The sequence below is a fragment of the Copidosoma floridanum genome, unplaced genomic scaffold, assembly GCF_036245765.1.
Source record: "Copidosoma floridanum isolate Cflo_tuat_1 unplaced genomic scaffold, Cflo_Japanese_pri ptg000004l, whole genome shotgun sequence".
Lineage (NCBI taxonomy): Eukaryota > Metazoa > Arthropoda > Insecta > Hymenoptera > Encyrtidae > Copidosoma > Copidosoma floridanum.
This window is the reverse complement of record NW_028321881.1, coordinates 20338500-20359583: the sequence shown is the minus strand read 5'-3', so window position 1 is coordinate 20359583 and position 21084 is coordinate 20338500. Positions and strand designations below refer to the sequence as shown.

At 34.8% G+C, this 21084-nt stretch overlaps 1 protein-coding gene across 1 annotated transcript in view; it reads left to right on the top strand.

Moving 5' to 3' along the window:
- Window positions 1-21084, top strand: part of LOC106641725 (trehalase) — a 346458-nt gene that overhangs the window by 83157 nt on the left and 242217 nt on the right. Inside the window, exon 4 of the mRNA XM_014356239.3 lies at window positions 16086-16868. Coding sequence (XP_014211725.2) covers window positions 16086-16868 — 783 coding nt within the window. The remainder of the gene's footprint in view (window positions 1-16085; window positions 16869-21084) is intronic.

The following is a 21084-nucleotide window of genomic DNA, read 5'->3' as shown; positions in this document are numbered from 1 at the left end:
GTTTTATGACAGTCTCATAGGTTATGGCAGTATGCTTTGATAATGGGAAAAATATTAATCAATAAACTAATTCTTATTTTATTCCGACACACCATAATTTAAAAAGATTAAAATGAAGTACAAATTTCGATGATCCACACAGTATTTTTTAACCAAGCAGTTTAATTTTTACATATGTCTTTAAAGTTTTTATTGTACTACCTTATTACAACTCATGTTGAAAACAAGTTTTAAACTCAAATATATTTGAAAAAATACTAATATGTTACGTATAAAATATTTTTGATAGCATAAAAAAATTAAATGTATCATTTACTTAATATTTAAAAAAAGATCGATTTGTTAGTGGCGACAGATTTTCTACCTTAATAACAAGAAATAAAAAATTCTTTGAATTTCATAAAACTAATCGGCAAATCAATATAAAGAAATAAAAAGTATTAGAAATAATAAAAAAAGACGTAAAAGTGTGATTACAATAAATTCTTAAAATAACTCTCGTTTCATAGTTAAATTAGCTTATATTCAAAGATCTAATATACAACTTATATACATGTGTTAGTACAACACTTGAACGCAAATCGAAAGAAAGCTTATCAAAGTTTTGTTAAGTTTTAACATATATTACAAAAAGGAACGAATACAGCTTACAAATATTAAAGAAATGTGCTGAGCGGGCTTGGTGAGGTGTGCGTATCATCGAAAGACGAGGGTCGACCTGGAGCAAAATGAAACTAAAACAAATTATAGGACTCCGCTGTAAGGGCTCTCGCATGAGCAAGGTATGTCTAGGCCGTCATCTCGTTGAGCAGAAAGTGAGTGCACTGCGTCACTTCATCGCGATACCGCGGGCGCCGAGCCACTGAGGTGCAAAAGGGAAGAGACAGTATGGTAGCTTGGACAATAATAGAAAATAAACTGCCAACTGCAATCAAAACTATACCCTCTTATGGTCCTAGTGCCAAGGGCAGCTTTGCTAGAGCCAAAATACAAATACAGATCATTCTTAACTGATTATACTCCCCACCTTGCTGAATACCAGTCAGTTACTATTAAATAACGTCTTTCAGCAAAAATTTTATTAAAATATCAAAGCAAAAAAAAGAAAAGAAATAGAGTGCACTCACTAGTTATAAACACTCGTCTATTTGTCAAATGAATCGCCATAATACTTAACACCTCAGATCAGGCTTAAAATCGTTACGTGTTGCTTTAAATCTAATGAAAGCTAGGTATCAAAACTTGACGATCTAATTTCTTAGTGCGGTTTGAGTACATTTGTTTTTTGGTTATTCAGTAAAGCTTATTAAAATATCACATTCTCCTTCTCCGAATTAAACTTAGAAGAATTTACTATATGTCACAGATCACGCTTAAATAAAATGTAATTTAGAAAAACTTAAGTACAGTACAAAGATACTTAATTAATAAATTTTTTTTACAAATGTTAATAATCGTTGTAGTCGAACTCAAAGCCAAAAATCACAATAAAAATTATTCGAGATTAATAATGAATTATATGTAAGCACGACCATTTTAAACATCAAAATTTTCTGTGAATTGTTGTCAGCTGAATAATACTTCCAAAATCTTTAAGATTTATTAAAATAAATTTTGATTTTTAAACAAAATAATCAAACGTGAAATTGAGTACTACTTTTCTCTATAGCAAATAAGTTACAGTTGAACCAATTAAAAAAAACTCGCAATATAAATTGATAAATTTAGTAAAACTTGATTGATAAAATTGCCGTATCATAAAGACTTAAAAAAACTTTGGTTGTTTGTTGATCAACTGACTTGAATGTAGACACCTAGGGTAGCAGCAAACTGCAAGTGAACACCAACAGAAACCGTAGCCTTGAATGGATAAATTTTTAACGAGCTGACGTAGTTTGAATGAACCACGGTTGTTCTGCTTGCTTGATTGATTTATCAAAACACTATTTTTGGCTTTTATAGTCTATAAAAAAGAAGCAATTAGGCAGTTGTTATTAAGGTAATACAAACAGGTGTACATTAAACGATCGTACATGATTGTTATTGCTAAAAACGAGCAAACGAAAAGAAAAGAAAATTCAAGCTGTTCTTCTTGTTTATGCTTGTAGAAGAATGAACTTTGACAGCTTTGATAGCTAAAGTGCCACGTGAATCACAGCATACAACCATCGGGGTTGACGTATCTATGCGATCACAAACTACACAAAAGTACGATGATTTTGTATAGGTGTGCGGATAAGAGTTTAAAACCTGTACTACCGCGGCACACATTGAAAGATTTACGATGACGTCGATCGAAAGAAATTGCAAGCGTGGCCCGCCGCACACAACCAACGTGGATGGAAGTGCCTATGCGATCACAAACTACACCAAAGTACGACGATGTTGTGAAGGCGTGTGAGTAGGAGTCCAAAATGCACTACCATGGTACACAGCGAATAATCCATTGTACGCATGTGAGCAGGAGATGGAATCTGCGCTGCCTTAATACTTTACGAAAAATTTACGATGACTACGATCGAAAAGTGAAAAAAAATGGTTTACTAGGAGTATGATCAACAGACGATGCAAGAGTGATCGAAAAACGGTACACAAGTGATTTCTAGAACACTACGAAAGCAAACATATGCCTATACGAACACTTCAAATCACGAATGTTTAATACTTGTGTCGATGTGTAGGTAGTAGACTAATCTTCGCTACCATGACACAAGGAAACGAACTAAACCATGTGCATGTGTGTGGGTAAGACCGATCTAAGCCACTGCAGAACACATATATACCAGTAGAAACGATCATAACAGAAAGAATAGAGATTTTCAGCACACTACAAACGTTCGAATGCGTCTAGTGCCTATGCAAACTCAAGGCCACACAAACTCTTCCTAATTTGTGTATGTGTGGGTAAGAGGGAAAACTGCACTACCGTGGTACACAGTAAAGCAGATGATCGAATGTGATTAAATTCCAGTGATTCACAGCACACTATGGAAATGCGTGTATACATTTAGTCTTTAGTGCCTATGCGAATCCCAAGCTACACAACCCTGCCATGGATTTTATGTATGTGGGTAGCGGTCGAGTCACACAAAATAAGTAAGTCAACTGAAAATTATGTAAGAGATAACACAATAAAAACTCTTTAGCAAATATTCACTTGTGTGCAAAAGTTTCTCAAGAACAAAGCAAATAGGCAATATACTGGGTAATACAAGATTGTGCTCTCGAGAGAATTTGCTTAATCAAAGTGAAAACACAATCAAAACAATGTTTGGAAAATTTTTCGAGTTTAAAAATCAGCATTGTATAGAGAAAGAGAGAGAGAGAGCATGCAACAGATCAGTTACCTGCTTTGTTTTCACTTCTTTCCCACCTCTTAATTCCCATCTCACCAACTGGCTGCTGATGACTGCAGGTGATGACGATCGAACAGATTAGTATGATGAGCAGCCAGAAAACAGCCAGCACAAACCTTCCGCTCTCCTCTCGCAGCTCAATGGAACATCATATGATTGTTGCTCTACCCTTGAATTCCACCGAAAAAGGACAGTACCGACAACATGCTCCAAAAGTATCAAATGCTGCCTCGCCAAGGCAATCTCGCTCACTATGTACGAAAAGAGTATGACTTCCATTTTTTATTGATGAAAATAGAGACAGTAAATGTAAAAAAGGTCCCGAAAATGGTGGTCCTCGGAACCACGCTCCGCTACCAAATGTTTATTTAGTGATATCTAGGTCAATCTATTTATCAAGACTCGACCCGAGAGATAAAGCACTTCCTTATTTCCAGAGGTGTGGAATCGCGATAACAATAAATTCTCGAAATAACTCTCATTTTGTAGTAAAATTAACTTATATCCAAAGATTTACTATACTACTTATAGACATGTGTTGGTAGAACACTTGAACGCAAATCGAAAGAAAAATTATTAAAGCTTTGTTAAGTTTCAACATGTAGTAAAAAAGAGGAACGAATACAGCTTACAAATGTTGAAGAGTTGTGCTGAGCGAGCTTGGCGAGGTATACGTATCAGCAAAAGGTGAGGGTCGACCTGGAGCAAAACGAAACTAAAACAAACTATAGGACTCTACCATAAGTGCTCTTGCATGAGCAAGGTGCATCCAGGCGCTATGTCGCTAGATAATAATAGAAACTAAACTGCCAACTACGTTCAAAACTATACTGTCTCCTGGTCCTAGTGCCATGGGCAGCCCTGCTAGAGCCAAAATACAAATACAGATCATTCTGAACTGAAAAAATTGCAAATAATTATTTCATTCCTTTTATGATTTTGGTGTAAATGGTGCTAAAATAAAAATAAAAAAGTAAGCACTTTTTGTCTCTTAGCACTAAAGCGAATAGTTGTATCTATTATTTTTTTTTATCTCATGTAAAAAACGGCTGATTTAAAATTATTACCATGCCTTATGTTTATATAAACACTTTTAACAAGTTCCTTTTTATTTTACTAGACAAAATCTGTATGAGAACTGATACATATCATTAGACGTATTAATGTATTAGTCTTGTCATTATTTACTGTTATATTATTTAAAATTTTAACAGAAGAAGCGATAATGCACTGGTAAACTTTTTTATACTATTTAAATTAAAAATGTATAAAAATTATTCTTAAAAAGTACGGAAAATATTGGTTTTTACACATTTTATTTTTACAGAAAGTACATAGATGGACAAGTGTAATTTTTATTAATCCAATTTTGATATATTTCATAACATTAAATCTATTGGATATGAGTTTTTCACCAAAATTTTTTTTGTTGATAAGTTGTACATTTTTACCATCGTAACGGTTATCAAATAACAGAATTGTTTGATCAATAAGATTATTAAACACTTTTTTTTGTACTGTAATAAGAGGATTCAAGAAAAAATGATTCATCGTATTTAGAAATTTTAATTACTTTCCAATTAGAAGTCTTTTTTGACTCGTGTATGATTTTATTGATACCTGGGATGTTTTAGAAGAAAAATAGTGAAAAAGCAGTGAACGAAATCAGCATACGCGTGTATGGCGTTGGGAGTGAAAAAAAACAAAAATACCCATATTATCCCTAACGCTAAACCTCATCTCATGAGGGCCAAGAGGGAAGAAAGAAGAGTGAGAAAAATACAGCGTTAGAAAATGTTAGGATAAAGAGTACTAGAAAAATGTAACAATGTAGGTCAAAACGTAAATGCGGAATACACTGTCGTAAAATGATTTTTTTATTCATACCTCCAAGCTTGTCTCGACCAAAACACAAAAGAAATGTAAAACGACCGATCGTCAGACTATCTGACTCTACAGTTTTCTCGAATACGTTATATGATCTCGCAGGCAAGATGAGGTGCACAATATTATAACTGGTATTCACGCACTCAATAGTCGACTGAAATGCGCACGTAAAGCTGATGCAAAATAAAGGATAATATTATGAAACATATTTACGATAGAGGATTCTTACACGAGCAAAAAATACTTACATTAACAAAAATACTAAAATGAACTATAATGATCATATAAAAAAAGGAAAGCAAGAGAATCAAAAGATACGTTAATTATTGTATACATTATATGCAAAGAGAAAGCCACACTCACAGCTTAATGCTGAACTAAAAAGGGGGAAAGACAAAGGAAAGGATAAGATACATACGGTTTTACACTTAAATAGATAGCTATCAGTGAAGTATAAATATTGTCAGGATAAGTATTTAGCACAGGGACTACAGTTCATACTGTTTTTGATTATATATTTGTCTTTTTTAATTGTGACCAGATAACATATGTTTGGTTTTAAGATTATATACACATTACACTGGCATACTACATGTATACCACCAAATCCCTTGAAATTTCTTCTTCCAGCAAAACTAATATAGAAAAGCGATCCTTACACAATACAAACATAAAATTTATCCTTGCAACATTCAAAATTACTGCGGATTTTCACATCATTTACATGTAACGCCATTTTTACATAATTCTTAACAGTAAAGATTATAATTCATAAAGTAGGCAAATTTAGCTAACGAAGTGACATGAGATAATTAAATAATTTGTCTGTTCTCTTAACTGATTAAATGTGGGTTTAGATAATCCCTCACTTTTACCATCGAAATACATGAAGAGCAATAACTAATCTTGTTTAAACATACTAAATAATTTTGTTTAGCATTACTTTTTAGACTTTTTTTATGAGTTTATTTGACTGCATATCAATACTCGACTCCATTAGCAAATGTGGCCTACTAAAAATGTCCGTAGATTTTTTTAGCTTTGCGTCTGTTAATGTTTATCTACTCATTTTAGGTTATTCTCAAAGAACATAACTACTAATTATGAATATTTTTTTATTTCTACTTCGCTTTTAATTATTCCTTAGTGTATTAAAATTTTTATTGTTCATAAGTGCCCTCCTTTCACCTCTTACAAACCTCCCACAGACCCCCATTAATCCCCCACTGCCCCCACAGTCCCTCATAAAATAAAGTAAAATTTCGTCGTTCTCTCCTTTATTTCGGCTTAGCTCAATTTTTGTCTAGATCCCCACAACTTCCACAGGCCTCAATGACCTCTCCACTTCCTCCCTGGCAGATTTTTTCTCATCCTTACAATCATGAAGAACCCCCCACAGCTCCCATCTCTATGAGGTGAAATTCTATCGGTTTTCACGTCTTTTTTTTAGTTAAATTTGCGGATGCAACCCCCCTCAAACCTCCTTACAGTATTTTAAAAACGCCCCTTAGCCACCTCACACCTTACAAACACTTTATCTTAGCAATCCTTAAACCCCCTCTTACAATTTATCAGTACCTTCGGTTAGTCCTTCTCAGCATTGTATTAGCTAGTGTTTGTACAAGGTTAAATTGTTTTAATTTTCATGTTTTTTTTATCAAGTTCAATATTTGTTCTGGTCCTTTTTAGCTCCTTTCTTACTACACCTTAACTCTACGTTATAATTTTTTATTCGAATGTGATAATTATTATATTAACATAATTTGTGTGGGATTTGTTGGCTCCAGGAGACGGACTTATGCGTCAGTAGCTAGGCAGCCCCACTTCTACCGTGTTCAAGGTGAACAAGGCGAGGACTGGTAATGACAAAACCTTACTTAATAATAACGAGATTTATTATTTGTTACGTAATTGTTCAAGATGTTTCGCAGGCACTGGCAACTGTACAAGTCAGTAGACGAATCTGAACTGGAAAGCGGTCGTACTCGTCGAAGTGCCCGTCGCACAACGATAGATAAGCGTGAAAGAAAGAGAAGACGTGATTGGAGAGGGAGAGAAGATCTTACTCCACATAACGATGGGACAGGGTTTCCATAGCCCCCCCCCCCCCCTAGAAAACGTAAAGGAATCTTTGAAATATTAAAAAATACTGGCGTTTCAATAACCTAAAAGATTTGATCAGCTGCTTGCACTATTGTTAACTAAACGCAAGTACAAAGTTTTGCATGAAAATGCTGGCGCAAAAGTACAAATTTGTTTGATTATAACTACGAAAAAGTTATGTGCAAAAAACTGTCCGAAGTTCTCATCAATAAAAACAATAGTTGCATCAGCTTACAATTATAAGCCAGTCTCATCAGTCATAGGCTAAGGTCGCTGGACAACTTTTTTTTTTTTTTTTTTCTCAATTTAATATTCAACAATAGTTCACAGAATTTCTTATGACTGAAATCACAGTGTAGTTTCCTACATAACTAAGATAAGACTAGTAAGACTAAGTAAGATTAATGGTCAGGTTTTGCCAAAGAAAAGTTTTAAGTTATGATAAAATAAAAATTAAGTTCTAAAGGCTAACTTATTAAGGTCTAGAATGAACTTTTTTATTACCAGGTTGTATCCTTTAAATAGATGCTGGCCCTTCAGACTGAGTAAAGACAGAAGAAAAGTTGAGAATGGGTGTATCAAGGTCTTCTGGAACGAAGTGAGCTGGCTTTAGTTGTTTAGTGGAGATAACTTTAGGGGCGCCGTTAGTGTCAATCTTATAATCAAGATCAGAGATTCTTTTAACGATTTTGAATGAGCCAGAATAGGGTCCCTCAAGAGATTTTACTGTAGGAAAGTGATGAAAGATATGAGAGCAAGTGCGAAGATCTTAAAAGAAAAATGGTCGCGATTTATGACAATGCTCTATTGTGAGCAGAAGTTTAATCCAGTTAGAACTATTGTGACACATGACAGCAAATTTAAAACTGCGGTGCCAGCGTTTTATGAGACTACTAGCAGCTGGATGATAAGCTGCGGATCAAGGTTGTCGTCGCTGACGAAGAAAAGCCTTGTCTGCTTTTTGATTGAAATCATAAATTAAAAGCTTATGATCAGTGACGATTTAAAAATTTCTGCCTTCAAAAAGGTACTTAACGTATTTAATCGGTTTAGCGATTATAGTCAGTTCCTTATCATAGACAGCATAGTTTAACAGGGCTTTGAGAACTTTCTTAGAGAAGAAGGCTATGGGTTTCCAGGAGTCATTGATAAACGGTTCGAGGGAAGCACCCATAGCAAAGTCAGAAGCATCGGTAATAAGACGAGTTAAAGCGTTTATTGAAGGGTAAATTAAATGGCAAGGATTAATGAGATCGCTATGGGTCTTTACAAAAACTTGATCCGCTTCTGGAGATCAGTCGATACGAGTTTAGTCGTTTTTCTTGGCACCACCAATGTGGTAAGTAAGATTTACCGAGGTAGCGTGAGAAAGGTAGCGCATATAAAAGTTTACTAGTCCCAAAAACCATCACAGCGAAGCTACTGTCTCTGGTTTGGGAAAGTTAGCAATGAAGAAAAAAATGAGAATATCAAGACGGACAACGATAAAATCATGGTCATTGAGGGCTTGACTGATACAACGGTAAAAAAACAGAGACGCAATTCCGAGGTCAAACGGCATGAAAACATATTCGAAGAGCCCGATAGGTGTCGTTACCGCAGTCATCACGTCAGTGGGTACCACGAGAATCTGGTCGTAGGCGCAAAAAAGGTCAAATTTAGAGAAACTTTTTTTCTCACGCAGTCTGATAAAATAGTCGTGATGATAAGGAATGGAAAATTCATCACGTAGTTGTTACGGGGTGCCACCGATACGGATTTAACGAGGTGGAGTTCACAACCTCGATCGGGCCTGTGTTGCCCGAGTACCCTCGGCAACACTTTCTGTAAAGTATGTACGCGGGTCTTGCTCTCCAAGACACCGCCGGGGTCAAGTATCGCGACGACCTTGGACGTCATCGCCTGTCGCATCAACTTTAACACAACACAGAGGGGACAGGTCACACACAGAGAAGAGTAAGCATTGGCGAGTATTATATTAAAATAAAATATATATTCAAAATAATATAAAAAGAAGTACAAAATATACCATACTCGTGGGTGTATGCGTGTGTGTGTATGTATGTACGCTCGCCGAGCGCGAATACTCGACGAGCTCGCGGCGCGAACTCGCGAACCGGGCAAACAACGCGGGCTATTTGAGAGCCGCTGCCCTTTACAATCAGCTGCCTGCTGGCAGATACTTATAGCGATGCGGGGTCGCTCTTCGACAATGCCTCTCGCAGGCTAAGTCTACTCTGGAGCAGTGGAGCGGCTACGCTGAGGTCAGTAGGCGTCCCTACTGGCAGCATTCGAAGGCCGAGATCGACGGTATCGGCCTTGGTGACCCTGATTCCGTCGTCGCCTGCTATCCCAGCAGGATCCGGACACTCAGCACCAAGCACTGCACCAGGGACAGCTCAAGCACAGCCGCCACGACACAATCGCAGGAACAGGAAAACTCCGGAGGACGTTCACCAAAGCAAAATTCGCTTCTCGCAAACCACAACAAAAACTCGCTTCACGTGCGTTCGCTGGCCCATAAGCTAATCTCATCCCTGTTCGACTTTTTTTTCCTTTTCCCTCTTTTTCTAACTGTCCTCTACGCTTTTCCTCTTTTCCCTCTTTTCCTATCGGTCCTAGCCTACCGATGATGGCTCGACGGTATCTCACCGTCACATAGTGCACCTATTATCAAATTTGTTGTTAAATACAAAATAAAGAAAAGAAAAATTTGAAAAGAAAGTTATTACTGTGTAGTAAAAAGTATTATGATGTTGCCGTTACATTTATAAAATGAATGTACTATGGCAGTAAATTTTATATAAGATAGTGAAATATGCATTTCGTTAAGATTTTCGGTACATTACTGTACTTAAATGATGCATCCTCCCTTTTACACGTTAATTACATAAAAAAGCCAGTAATTCAAGCTTTGATAGTTTTGTAGGCTATATTATCCTATTAATTTATAGAAAACAAAACAGTTTATGTGTGGACTTTAACTTCTTATTATTATTTCTCTAATTATAATTCAGACCCTTGATAACTGGGACAGGCTCGATAATAGGGTCATCTACCCTATTCCGAAAAAAAACTGTCTCATATTCCATAAATACATTTTCTATGTAAATATATTTTTTATCACCTGAAAAAGCATTTAAAACTAATAATTGTGGGGTTAGCGCATGAAATGCGCAGTACTCGGAGTCCCACGTGTGTTTTTGTATGTGTGTGTTAATGGGTGAGTAACACTCTAACGATACAGTAATTCATCCAAACACAAGTTAAGGAGTTACTACGCCCAGGTAAAAGAGAAAAATTGAAAGACTCTTGAGGTAACTATGGTTTGTAATTATGATAGCAGACCATATTGTGAGATAGCTACCTAACACGTTATGTCTGCGTGTACTCAATTGAAAATGGCTTCGTGTTTGCAAAATAATAAGCGTGTTGAAAAGGTTTAAAAAGCGTATTTAATTCGTACCATACCATCTTTTGTTCTGTATACGTACACTTACACAGGCATAGTTAACACGAATTGCTTGAAACAAGGTGTGCTACAATTTATTTCTCTTTTAACTCGCTCGTATTTATGAAGCATTTCACGTCAAACCGCACCGTAAAATTTTTTTTGCTAAAATCTATGTAAATTAATAGTACCTTATAAGTCAAGAACTGACTAAAAATTTAGGCTTTTTGAAGTCATGTGGATAGCACCAGGAGTGATTTGAAAATTCAAATTTTAGCTCCGATAGTTATGTTCTTAAATTTTCCATTAAAAGACAAAAAATAAACAAATGAATAAATAAAATACATGAATTTGTGTATCTTTTCACGCAGAATCGATAAATAGTATTGTCAAAATTGTTTTGATGTACTATCACACCTCAAAATGGTATAGTCCAAATGTTGCACCTACTTTTAAGGTTAGAAAGTTAAAAAAATCTTAGGTTTGTTAGACCGTGTCTTTGTTTTTGATTTAGAAAATAGGTTTCAATAGTTACTTTTTAATCATTATATTTTGTAATGGGCATAGCTTATGCCTTGGTACTAGATGTTGTGAAAGGTGAAAATAACTATGATTATCTCACGCATAAAAAGACTTTTTTTTTCAAAATTTGTACTTCAATAAGTATTGAAAAGCATACAGTCAAAGTGTTGATGTGATACTTAAAAATTTATAAACGACGGACCCAATATGGTGGAATATTTCCAAATAAAAAGAGATTTGTCTTTAAAAAGTTTTTTTAGTGCAGCATCCGACTCTAAAAAAGAAGTGATGGTAAAATACAAAGAACTCTGAAACAACTACTGTTTTTTAATTTAAAGAAAATATACCAATTACTTAAAGATGAACATAAGATCTTGAAAGTTGAGCTAAACAAATTTGTTTTTCTCAGACCTAGAAATTCACCAAGAGTAACGGTACTTACAGTATCTGCGCCCGTTACTACCATTAAAATATAAAATTAATTATAACTAGTGAATATCTAAGTGAAATAGAAGTAATTATGATTCTTATTAATTTACGTGACTGACATCAATGTCAGGAATGTAAAAGCTCACGGTGTTAAAACCTTACTGTTGCAATGGCCGTGGTTAAATTATTTACCATTATACATATGCACAACGGAAACTAAGAGGTATCCTAAGTATCTGAGAGTTATTATTGAGTACTTTTCTTGGATAAGATTTGTGAAACAACAAAATAACAAAACTCTTATGATCTGTTAAACATGTATTTTATTTAATCTTTTCAAAGTAATTTTTTTTTTAACTTTATAGAAAAATGTCCATATTCCAGTTATTGTATCCCGAACGTTTCTTGAACAAAAAAATTAAAAAATACGATTCATAAAAAGTGATAATGTTATATTTGTCTTCGATATGTTTTATTGAACAAGCAACTTTTTTCCAAAATTAAATTCAAAACAACTAACAACAAACATAAAACACTCATTAAATTTATGCAAATGATGTATGTGGATGACGGTTTCTAAAAACGCAACTAAAGACTATTTCACTCAAAAATATGATTTTTGTTCAGATACTAATACCTTGGAAAAATGTTTAAAAGAAATACTAGAAGAAAATAAGATTATAACATACCAGTCATGAGTATTTTAATCAAGAGCAGAAATTTCCTGTAAAGCAAGAACAGCTAATTAAATGCTGTTATGATAAATTCAAAGATGTTACGCCTTATATCATCATTGTTAAGCAGCTGTAGAATTTAAGCAAAGTTAAGAGAAACTTTGTTGGTCTGAGAATGCATAGCTCTTGCTGGAATGGCTAGGCTACTTATTTGTAACGTTATTAAGTATTTCAGAAAAATCAGTTAACTGTTCCTTGCAGATTGGTCATTGTCTTAGGGTGTTTAAAAGTAAAGTGATAAGAGTATTTTAAATTTAGCAAATCACTGTAATGTTAAAATGTTAAAGACCATTGACATTCTAAATATTATTTTTCATACTCGGACACAAAAATTTACGACTTGAACAGAAAAACTGTACAATAAGTTCTAGCAACAGAATAAAGCATTTGGAAAACAAGTACTGTCTTATAAATATTAAAAAAGGCTTTGTACAAGAAAAAACAATTTGTTATCGGAAAAATTTAAAGATCTTAAAACTCTTTAATAATTTTATGCAACATAAAATATACTTCTTTATCCATGACATCTATTCCATATATTTATAAAACAATTAAACTTAACAGAAATATGTACAGAAAATATGCATAAATCTATGAAACATTTCTTAGATTTTTTAAAAAGTTTTCTGAACGTTTTGTAGCACAATTTTTGTATACAAGCTTCTGTAACCATGATAAACTCAGGCTTGTACAAAAGCATTGGACTATACCTTTATTCCCTTAACACAAAAAGTATTGACAGGTCTACAGCAACAAAGTCTTTGATTTTCATACTTTGATTTGTAAGGTTATATCTTCATGCAATGTACAAATTTTCAAAATCATTTAATTCTTTTTGTAAAAAATATACAATGTAATGAAAATATCCCAAGAACCCACTTTTTTAGAATTAGAGCTTTCAAAAAAAACTATTTTCTTTCGTGAAGTTTGACGAATTTTAAAACATAGCCGATCATGTAAGATTTGGTATTTTAGGATAAGTAGGTTCTAGATTTAAACATCCTAATTCCTAAAGAAATACCAAGACAACTATATTCAATATTTTGTAATTAAATGCGTAATATTATAGTCAGACATGATCTTACGAATTTTAAGATTTCATGAATTTTTTGCGCGAAATAAATGCGTTTAATTGAAAAGTTATGAGAAAATATATCTTTTTTTCACACAGAGTTTGATACTGCTGTGTGATGCGAATATTGAACATTCAAAATTTTTATATCATATGCGAAACCAGGCCACGGCGGTATTTTAGGCTATGCATGAAATAAATAAAGAATAAAATAAAAGGCACTTCCTGTTCTCTTAAAAGATCGTATCTTTGGCTAACTACAAAAAAGTAGTAGTTTGAAAAAGAAGAAATTATAATGGGACTTGCCACGCTGGCCTCTGTTTCATAGTATAGTCAATCTATTTTCTTCATTTACATACTAAAGGTGGAAAAGGACAAGAAGTCGGCGTGGCCGTCTTTGCCCTTACCTTCTTTTGTTCTCCTCATTACTGAGTGAGTCATTAAGGTAGTTCGGTTGCAATTCACTCAACGATGAAAATATTAAAAAAAAAATATATGTTGTAAAGAAACATTGCGTGGATGTAGTCACCAAATGTGAGCACAATCGCGTCTACAGATTTCGAGAAAAAAATTCATGAAGTGTCCCTTTTTCGTCGTCTTTAACATGGGCTCAAATGTAAGTTATCAAAAAAGTTGTAAAAAAATACCTATTACTCTTGACACAGCGATGAGAATGGTTTGAAAAAGTGATATGTTATTTATGACAACTTCATTCGTATACGTGCAAAGTTTCAATAAAATCGCGTCTGCAGTTATGGAGATATTTGCACAAACATAAACAAATTTGTTTCCTGCTTGTATGCTTCATTCATGTGGCAGACAAGGACGCACTAAGTACACTGTTTGCTGTCAGCTCGACTTTTTATGTGGCGTGATAGCTTTTCACAAAATCACTTCTAGAAGCCGTTCTACTCAAAATTATGATCTCAAACTTGGTATAGGCCTTAATGAGACCTTTTACTTTAATGATATACCATTAAAACCTCTAATTTCAAAAATTTATAGCACACTTTTATTAAAAGAAGATCAGATTGACTATACCGCTTACTCCTTATTTTTTATCTCTCATAGAGAGAGTATTTAGGCTATTTGATTAAAACCATAAGAAACGAGATACCTTGAAGAATATTCTGTAATTTTTTTGAAGTATTTTATTTAAACGTTAACAAGTACTGGCGAGTCGAACACAAATGCATTTTCCATAATCAAAAGGGCGGATGTTTTTAGGCTAGGTTAGTACAGCAGACTTTAGCACGGTGCCTTATAAACATTCACGTACTCCCCGCGGGAGCGACCCAACTCCCTTAATACAAGTTTTTTAGTCTGGGCAGCGCTGCCGATGCGATCACTTGTTGACGGGCAGTTGTTTTCTCGCAAGCGAGCTTTGTTCTCATTTTTTTTTTATAAAAAGATGCGTGAACGTGCCGGCTTTTGTCGAGTTTTTTAATCGATATAAAAGGTTACATATTTGCGAAACTTGAAAAGCAGAATTGTGCCTCAAAACTGAGTTTCCGGGCGGACCTGCCTTTGTAATTTTCTTAGAGAATTCTCGTCTCTGTATGTATACCGCATGGCCATTTATTACATCTATCTTCTCCTGTTCTTACAGCATTGCGCTTAGCTTAGGATATTTAATATTATTGCTTCTTGCATCCTGATTGTATGTTTTGTATTGATGTTTGTATGTTTTGTGAAAATAAAGATTAATGTATGTAAAAATAAAAAGCGAGTAAAATTCGTACTGAGTGTTGAGGAAGCAAGGACACACAAAAATTATAGTCTTCCTTTACTCCGAATTACTGACAACTGCATCAAAAAAAAAGTTTTTCTAGACTAAATTCGTTAGACTTTAGAACAGTCTGCCATGTAAGATGGGCCATTTTAAATTTCCAAGTATCATAAGAACATTTTGATTGGGTGCTCTTAAATACTTACTGAAGTACGAGTTTTGAAGAAAAAAAATCTTTGCATGCATGAGAAAAAAGTAGTTAATAATACTTAATATCACATTCAACAACATCAAGCACCGAGATATAAATTACACACGAAACACTAGTATCTCAGGTACAAAAAAAACTCTTGATCAACTTTGATGGTGTCGATATGGGAGAAGGTGCTTCTTTAAACGCATTTCAAATTGAGTTAATATCATTAGGACATTAGTTTGTTACAGTTGCGACAATACGGTAAAAGCAGTTTCTTCGTGTTATCATAAGAGTTAGATCTTTTATTTTTATCTTTGATTTTTGTATTTTTATTAAACATAACAATATAATTGTTTCTTAAAGCAAATCATTTATTCAAAGCTTATAGTCATTTTGACGTAGATCATATTCTGTTTCAATATTTGCAAAATGCAAATACATTTATTTCTTTAAATGCACATTATAGGTAAAATTATGCTCTTTTTTTAAAGTTTGTTAGGATTAATACTGAAAATAAAAGACTAGCAGTGATCAATTATTTATTAATTTAACTTGCCTATGCAATTACTCTTATTTACATACGTAATTTTCACGTTTGGTTTGTAGTGAGGTGTTCTGCCATGGAAAGCTACTTCATACAGTTCAGATGGCTTCAATTTATGTCGACTCAAAAACATTCGTAGATATGAAGATGCGTCAACCAACAGCTCAAACTCTAGCCTTATTTAAAGAGCTGATGAATCAAACAGGAGGTTTACCAACACGCAGCCAAATTGATCAATTTGTCAATAATGCGTTTGAGAAAGCTGGCTCAGAATTTACTGTCTTTGATCCCCAGGACTGGGTGGCGCAGCCAAACTTTTTAAAGAAGGTGCGTGATCCAGGCTTACGAAAATTCGGTCAGGATCTCAATCATATATGGAAGTTACTAGGACGCAAGATGAAAGACGAAGTGCGTCAGAATAGTGAGCTCTACTCCATAATTTCTATAGATAACCCAGTTATTGTACCAGGTGGTCGATTCCGAGAGTTTTACTATTGGGACTCATATTGGATCATCAAGGGACTGCTACATTCGCAGATGCACGTAACAGTCCGTGGAATGTTGGACAATTTCGTATCAATCGTTAAACGGTACGGCTTTATTCCGAATGGGGGTCGCATTTACTACACGATGCGCAGTCAGCCTCCAATGCTTATACTCATGGTGCACGAGTATCTCCGTCACACTAATGACTACAAGTGGTTAGAGCAAAATCTTTGGGCCCTTGAAAAAGAGTTTGATTTTTGGATGACTAAACGCACTGTTGAAGTAAAAAAAAAAGGCGTTATCTATACCCTTGCTCGGTATTACGATGAGTCTTCAGGTCCCCGGCCCGAATCTTACAAGTACGTTTTAAAGTTATTTTATTATTACATAGTTCAAATAAAAATTTATCAACTGTTGGTTGGATTCATCTTCGTTGTTAAGTTTTTGTTTTCTACTTTTATCAAATCCTGTCAATTATTTCAATTTTACAATAATATATTACAAAGAACCTCACAGAGATGAAAATAAAGTTCCAATAGCATGAAAGCAAAGAAATAAGCTGTACTTCATTTATTAACACGGGACTTTTGCAATGTAATTTATTGCCGTATACGTTAAAAATCTTTGCTATGCCCTATTCTCAATCTACCACCAGAGATATGAAATATATCGGCTGTGTTGTGGGTAAGAGCATCGCAGCTTATGCTTTTTTTACAACAGGTACATGGCTGTTACTCCGTCAATGGTGTCTGTACATAAGTTTGAGACTTTAAACATACAAATAGACTGAAATGAGATTTATTCTTTGGCCTTAAATATTATGCTCTAAAGAATTTTTCCAGATTAAAGCGCATGTACATATTTACGTCCGTTTACATAGAGATACAATTTTGTGTACACGAGTCATGAAACTAACATTGTATACGATACCGAACTTTCCTTGGTAAAAAATATTGCAAATTTAGTTATCAGTCCATTTTAAATATAATATTTAAAGTAGCCAGAAAAGGACTCATTTAATAATGTTAACGTTGAAAAAAAAAAAAAAAATAGGGTAGTGTTTTTAAATTATAAACATAATTAACTTTTTTAACGTTTTGAATAGATATCTATGATAGCTTGTTGAATATTTTTCAAACAGTAAGAGTAGTTTTTATCGTAGTGTTTCCTTCAGTGTACCGAAAAAGTTACCACACTCCTTCAAGAAAAGACTTAAAAGATTGTTTTACTCAGTAAAAAATTTGACGATTCATTAATTTTTCTGGTAAGCCCAAATAAGTTCTCAGTATTACAAAAATTTAATATTTTTTAGTCAAGAAATTTCAACTCTCAAAAACAGTTATTCTTTCGTTATGTTCGCATACAAAAGTCATGAGTAAATGTAGTAATGACTATTAACTACGTACATGCATTTTTAAATGTATTTTTCCTAAGCTATTATTGATATTGCTATAATATTACATACTTTCAAAGTGTACTGATAGCAGAAATTTTGAATGCTAGGCACACTGGTAATCACATTCAATAATACATGATAAGTGTGCTAACTAAATTTAACACCAACTGATAGTTAAAGTAATTGACAAGTTAAACCAATATATTGTATGTGGGTAATAAATCGCTCACTACTTGGCATCGTGAGATCTAAAAGGTATGAAGTTATACAAACTCACTTATACCACAATTATATTTTAATTTTTGTATTAAACTGTCTCATACAAGTAAAACGTTAGTAAGTATGTTATAAAAAAATTGAAACGCAAAAGTTATCTTTTTTTAAAATATGATCATCTGCCCAACATGATCTGAGGAATCACCCATTAATACTCATTAATACTTATTGCTTATATACAAGTAAAACTTAGATTTCTATACTCATCAACAATATGACAGTGTTAATTAAATATTAAGACCTGTTTGTGCAGAAAAAATATCCATGGTTTAAAAAAAAAAAAAAAAAAGGAAACATTCATTATCTAAGTGATTAAGTGATCTTTATTTGCAGACTATTACTTAAAAAATAGTATACATCAAGGAAGGATGAACTAATTATTATTAAATAAACACTTGTCTTTAATTCGAGAGCTCTAGGATCGTGCTAGAGCGAGTTCTAAATTTTTTTTTTTAACAAAAAAAAAAAATGTTTCCCTTCGTTTAATTGTTTGATACTGTCCTAAAAATTTGACTAGTACTTGCTCATTTAATTATTGAGTATAACTGTTGTTACGTAGTATTCTATGGTCTTGGGGTGCGCACGAAGTGAATAATCGAGGAACTAGTATCAGCTTCTTTATTTATTCGAAACAAGAGAAGAGCGCGTTGCGTGTGTAAAGCCTTCGTCCTTGCCGGTTCCAACCAGAGAGCAAACTCCTTTTAGTATCTTATCTGCTTATCCCTTTGCTCTCTCCCACTACAATCGTCTTCAGTAGGCCCAAGGGAGAGGGGGCACATGTACGTGTAGCTATGATACCGTACATCACTCGTCCGAGGTCGTGCCGCCATCATTCTCGATGGCGTTATGCTCATTTTACTATTAAGTGTGTTTGTGTTACAGTATTGTGATGATGTTATGTTGTTTGTGTTGTCTATGAAATTCCTGACATAGGAGTGAATAGGTGGAGATAAAAAAATTCTGTCCTTGTTCCTCCTGTACATAAATTCGCTAAATTGTTTTTTTTTGTGTAAACACTTATTGTTATTGTTCACGCTCTTCTCCCTTTATTATATAGTGCACTGTTGCAAAATTTTTATTTATTAATTAGTATTCGATATTAAGTATTATTTGACATGAAAAACATGGCCGTAATCAATTATTATTTCCGTTCCTTTAATCTTGTTCACTATATTGATATATGTAACAAAATCTTCTAAATTTAACAGTTGAGGGTGTAACGTTGTACCCGGACAGTTAAGCACACGCAGACCACTAACCCAAGTACAATGCTACGGGTACAAATGTGCGGCTTCGGCCTCTTTGATGCGACCGTCGTACCCCGATACTGCAACCCTAAGTGCCCCGCACAGCAGTTATTAGAAAAACTTATTCGCTGATCAAGTAGCTAACACTTGGTGAGCCACTAAATTCCCGCCAACGAGCCACTAACAATGCCCCCCAGGGAGCCACTACTAATATTCCCCGAAGCCACTATACTCGCGACCCGGAGTCACTACCTGCTATGCTCGAGGAGGGTATGAAGTGCACCTCGCGACCCGAGTTTCCTCAAACCATGCGTCGCGTATAGCCACTAACCCTTGGTTCCAGAAAGCCACTACCTTGGAGTGAGGGACACGGAAACGCGTCATATTCACTCTCACGTGTACCATGCACCCCACCACCGCTGTCTCACATCAATAGATAGAACGTACTCACGGGCTTACTATTGACCTTCAATGTCAAGGGACTCCTGGTCCTGGATGTTGGCTCCGGCTTCTGTCCTCTCGCCAACTCACGCAGCCACCCGATCGCACCCAGCCAGCCAAGACCCTCAAGTTTCCCTCCGGTCACAAGACCCTTAGAGGAAAACTCAGACACTATCGCGGGCCACACAGTAAGCTTTCGATGCTGCTCCGAATCTCTGGAGTTGTTTAGTCACAATTAGATAACAAAACGAGAGGTAGCGAAAAATCGAGCTGCTGGTTTCCAGCTACTTTTCCTTGCTCGATACCTCGGAAAAATACCTACCAACAATCCTTGATCGATCGCCTACCGTTGATCAACGATTGCTGATTGGCTGTTTATACAATAGCGCCGTCCTTTAATCTTTATTGGCATAAGGTTTTGACCAGCAAGTTGTACCGGCGCCTTCACCGGTTTAGTCCTCACATTTCAGACCGTTTTACTCCCTCACGAGTGGAGGTTGTGTCACGAGCAATATACCTGCCACCGACCAACAAGCCACACCACCTATGCCTGAGTCACGTCAGCACCGTTCACCGAGCGAGCGCGCACGACTCATGGCCTGAGAGACATTGCCCGATCTCGCCGAGCACACGTACATACACGCACACATAACGCCTAGAGATTACCACAGCCATGCCTCTACGTGTGCGTGCTCGACGCTGCGACTTCGTCGCAAGGGTTATCACTTAGTCTTAGTGCTTATTGCAACTACTTAATTCTACTTCAAGTTATTGTTATCTAATTTTGTAAAACATGGTATTACAGTATGTTATAATGTATTGTATAATATTACTTATTCTTATACTGTTGGTCCGATCATTATTTTAATGCTTTTTATTAGTGTTATATTGTTTGTACAATTGGCTGCGTGACGAGCCTATTATATGTTGTGATACATATTGTGTTTTTTTTTATTCGTAAATATGGTAACTAAATTATAATAAGTAAACTTAATTTAGTCTTGTGTATATATATACATATATATACGTATCCATACATACATATATATATATATATATATATATTCACATTTATTTAAATTACAGTTGTCATTAATATAGCCGATTGCTTCTTTATATTCTCTTTTTATGTGCGAGGACGTGACATATTGTTAGTTGCTGATGGTGCGCCTCTGATCGCTACGTGCACTTGGTTTTACTATGTGACTGGTCTAC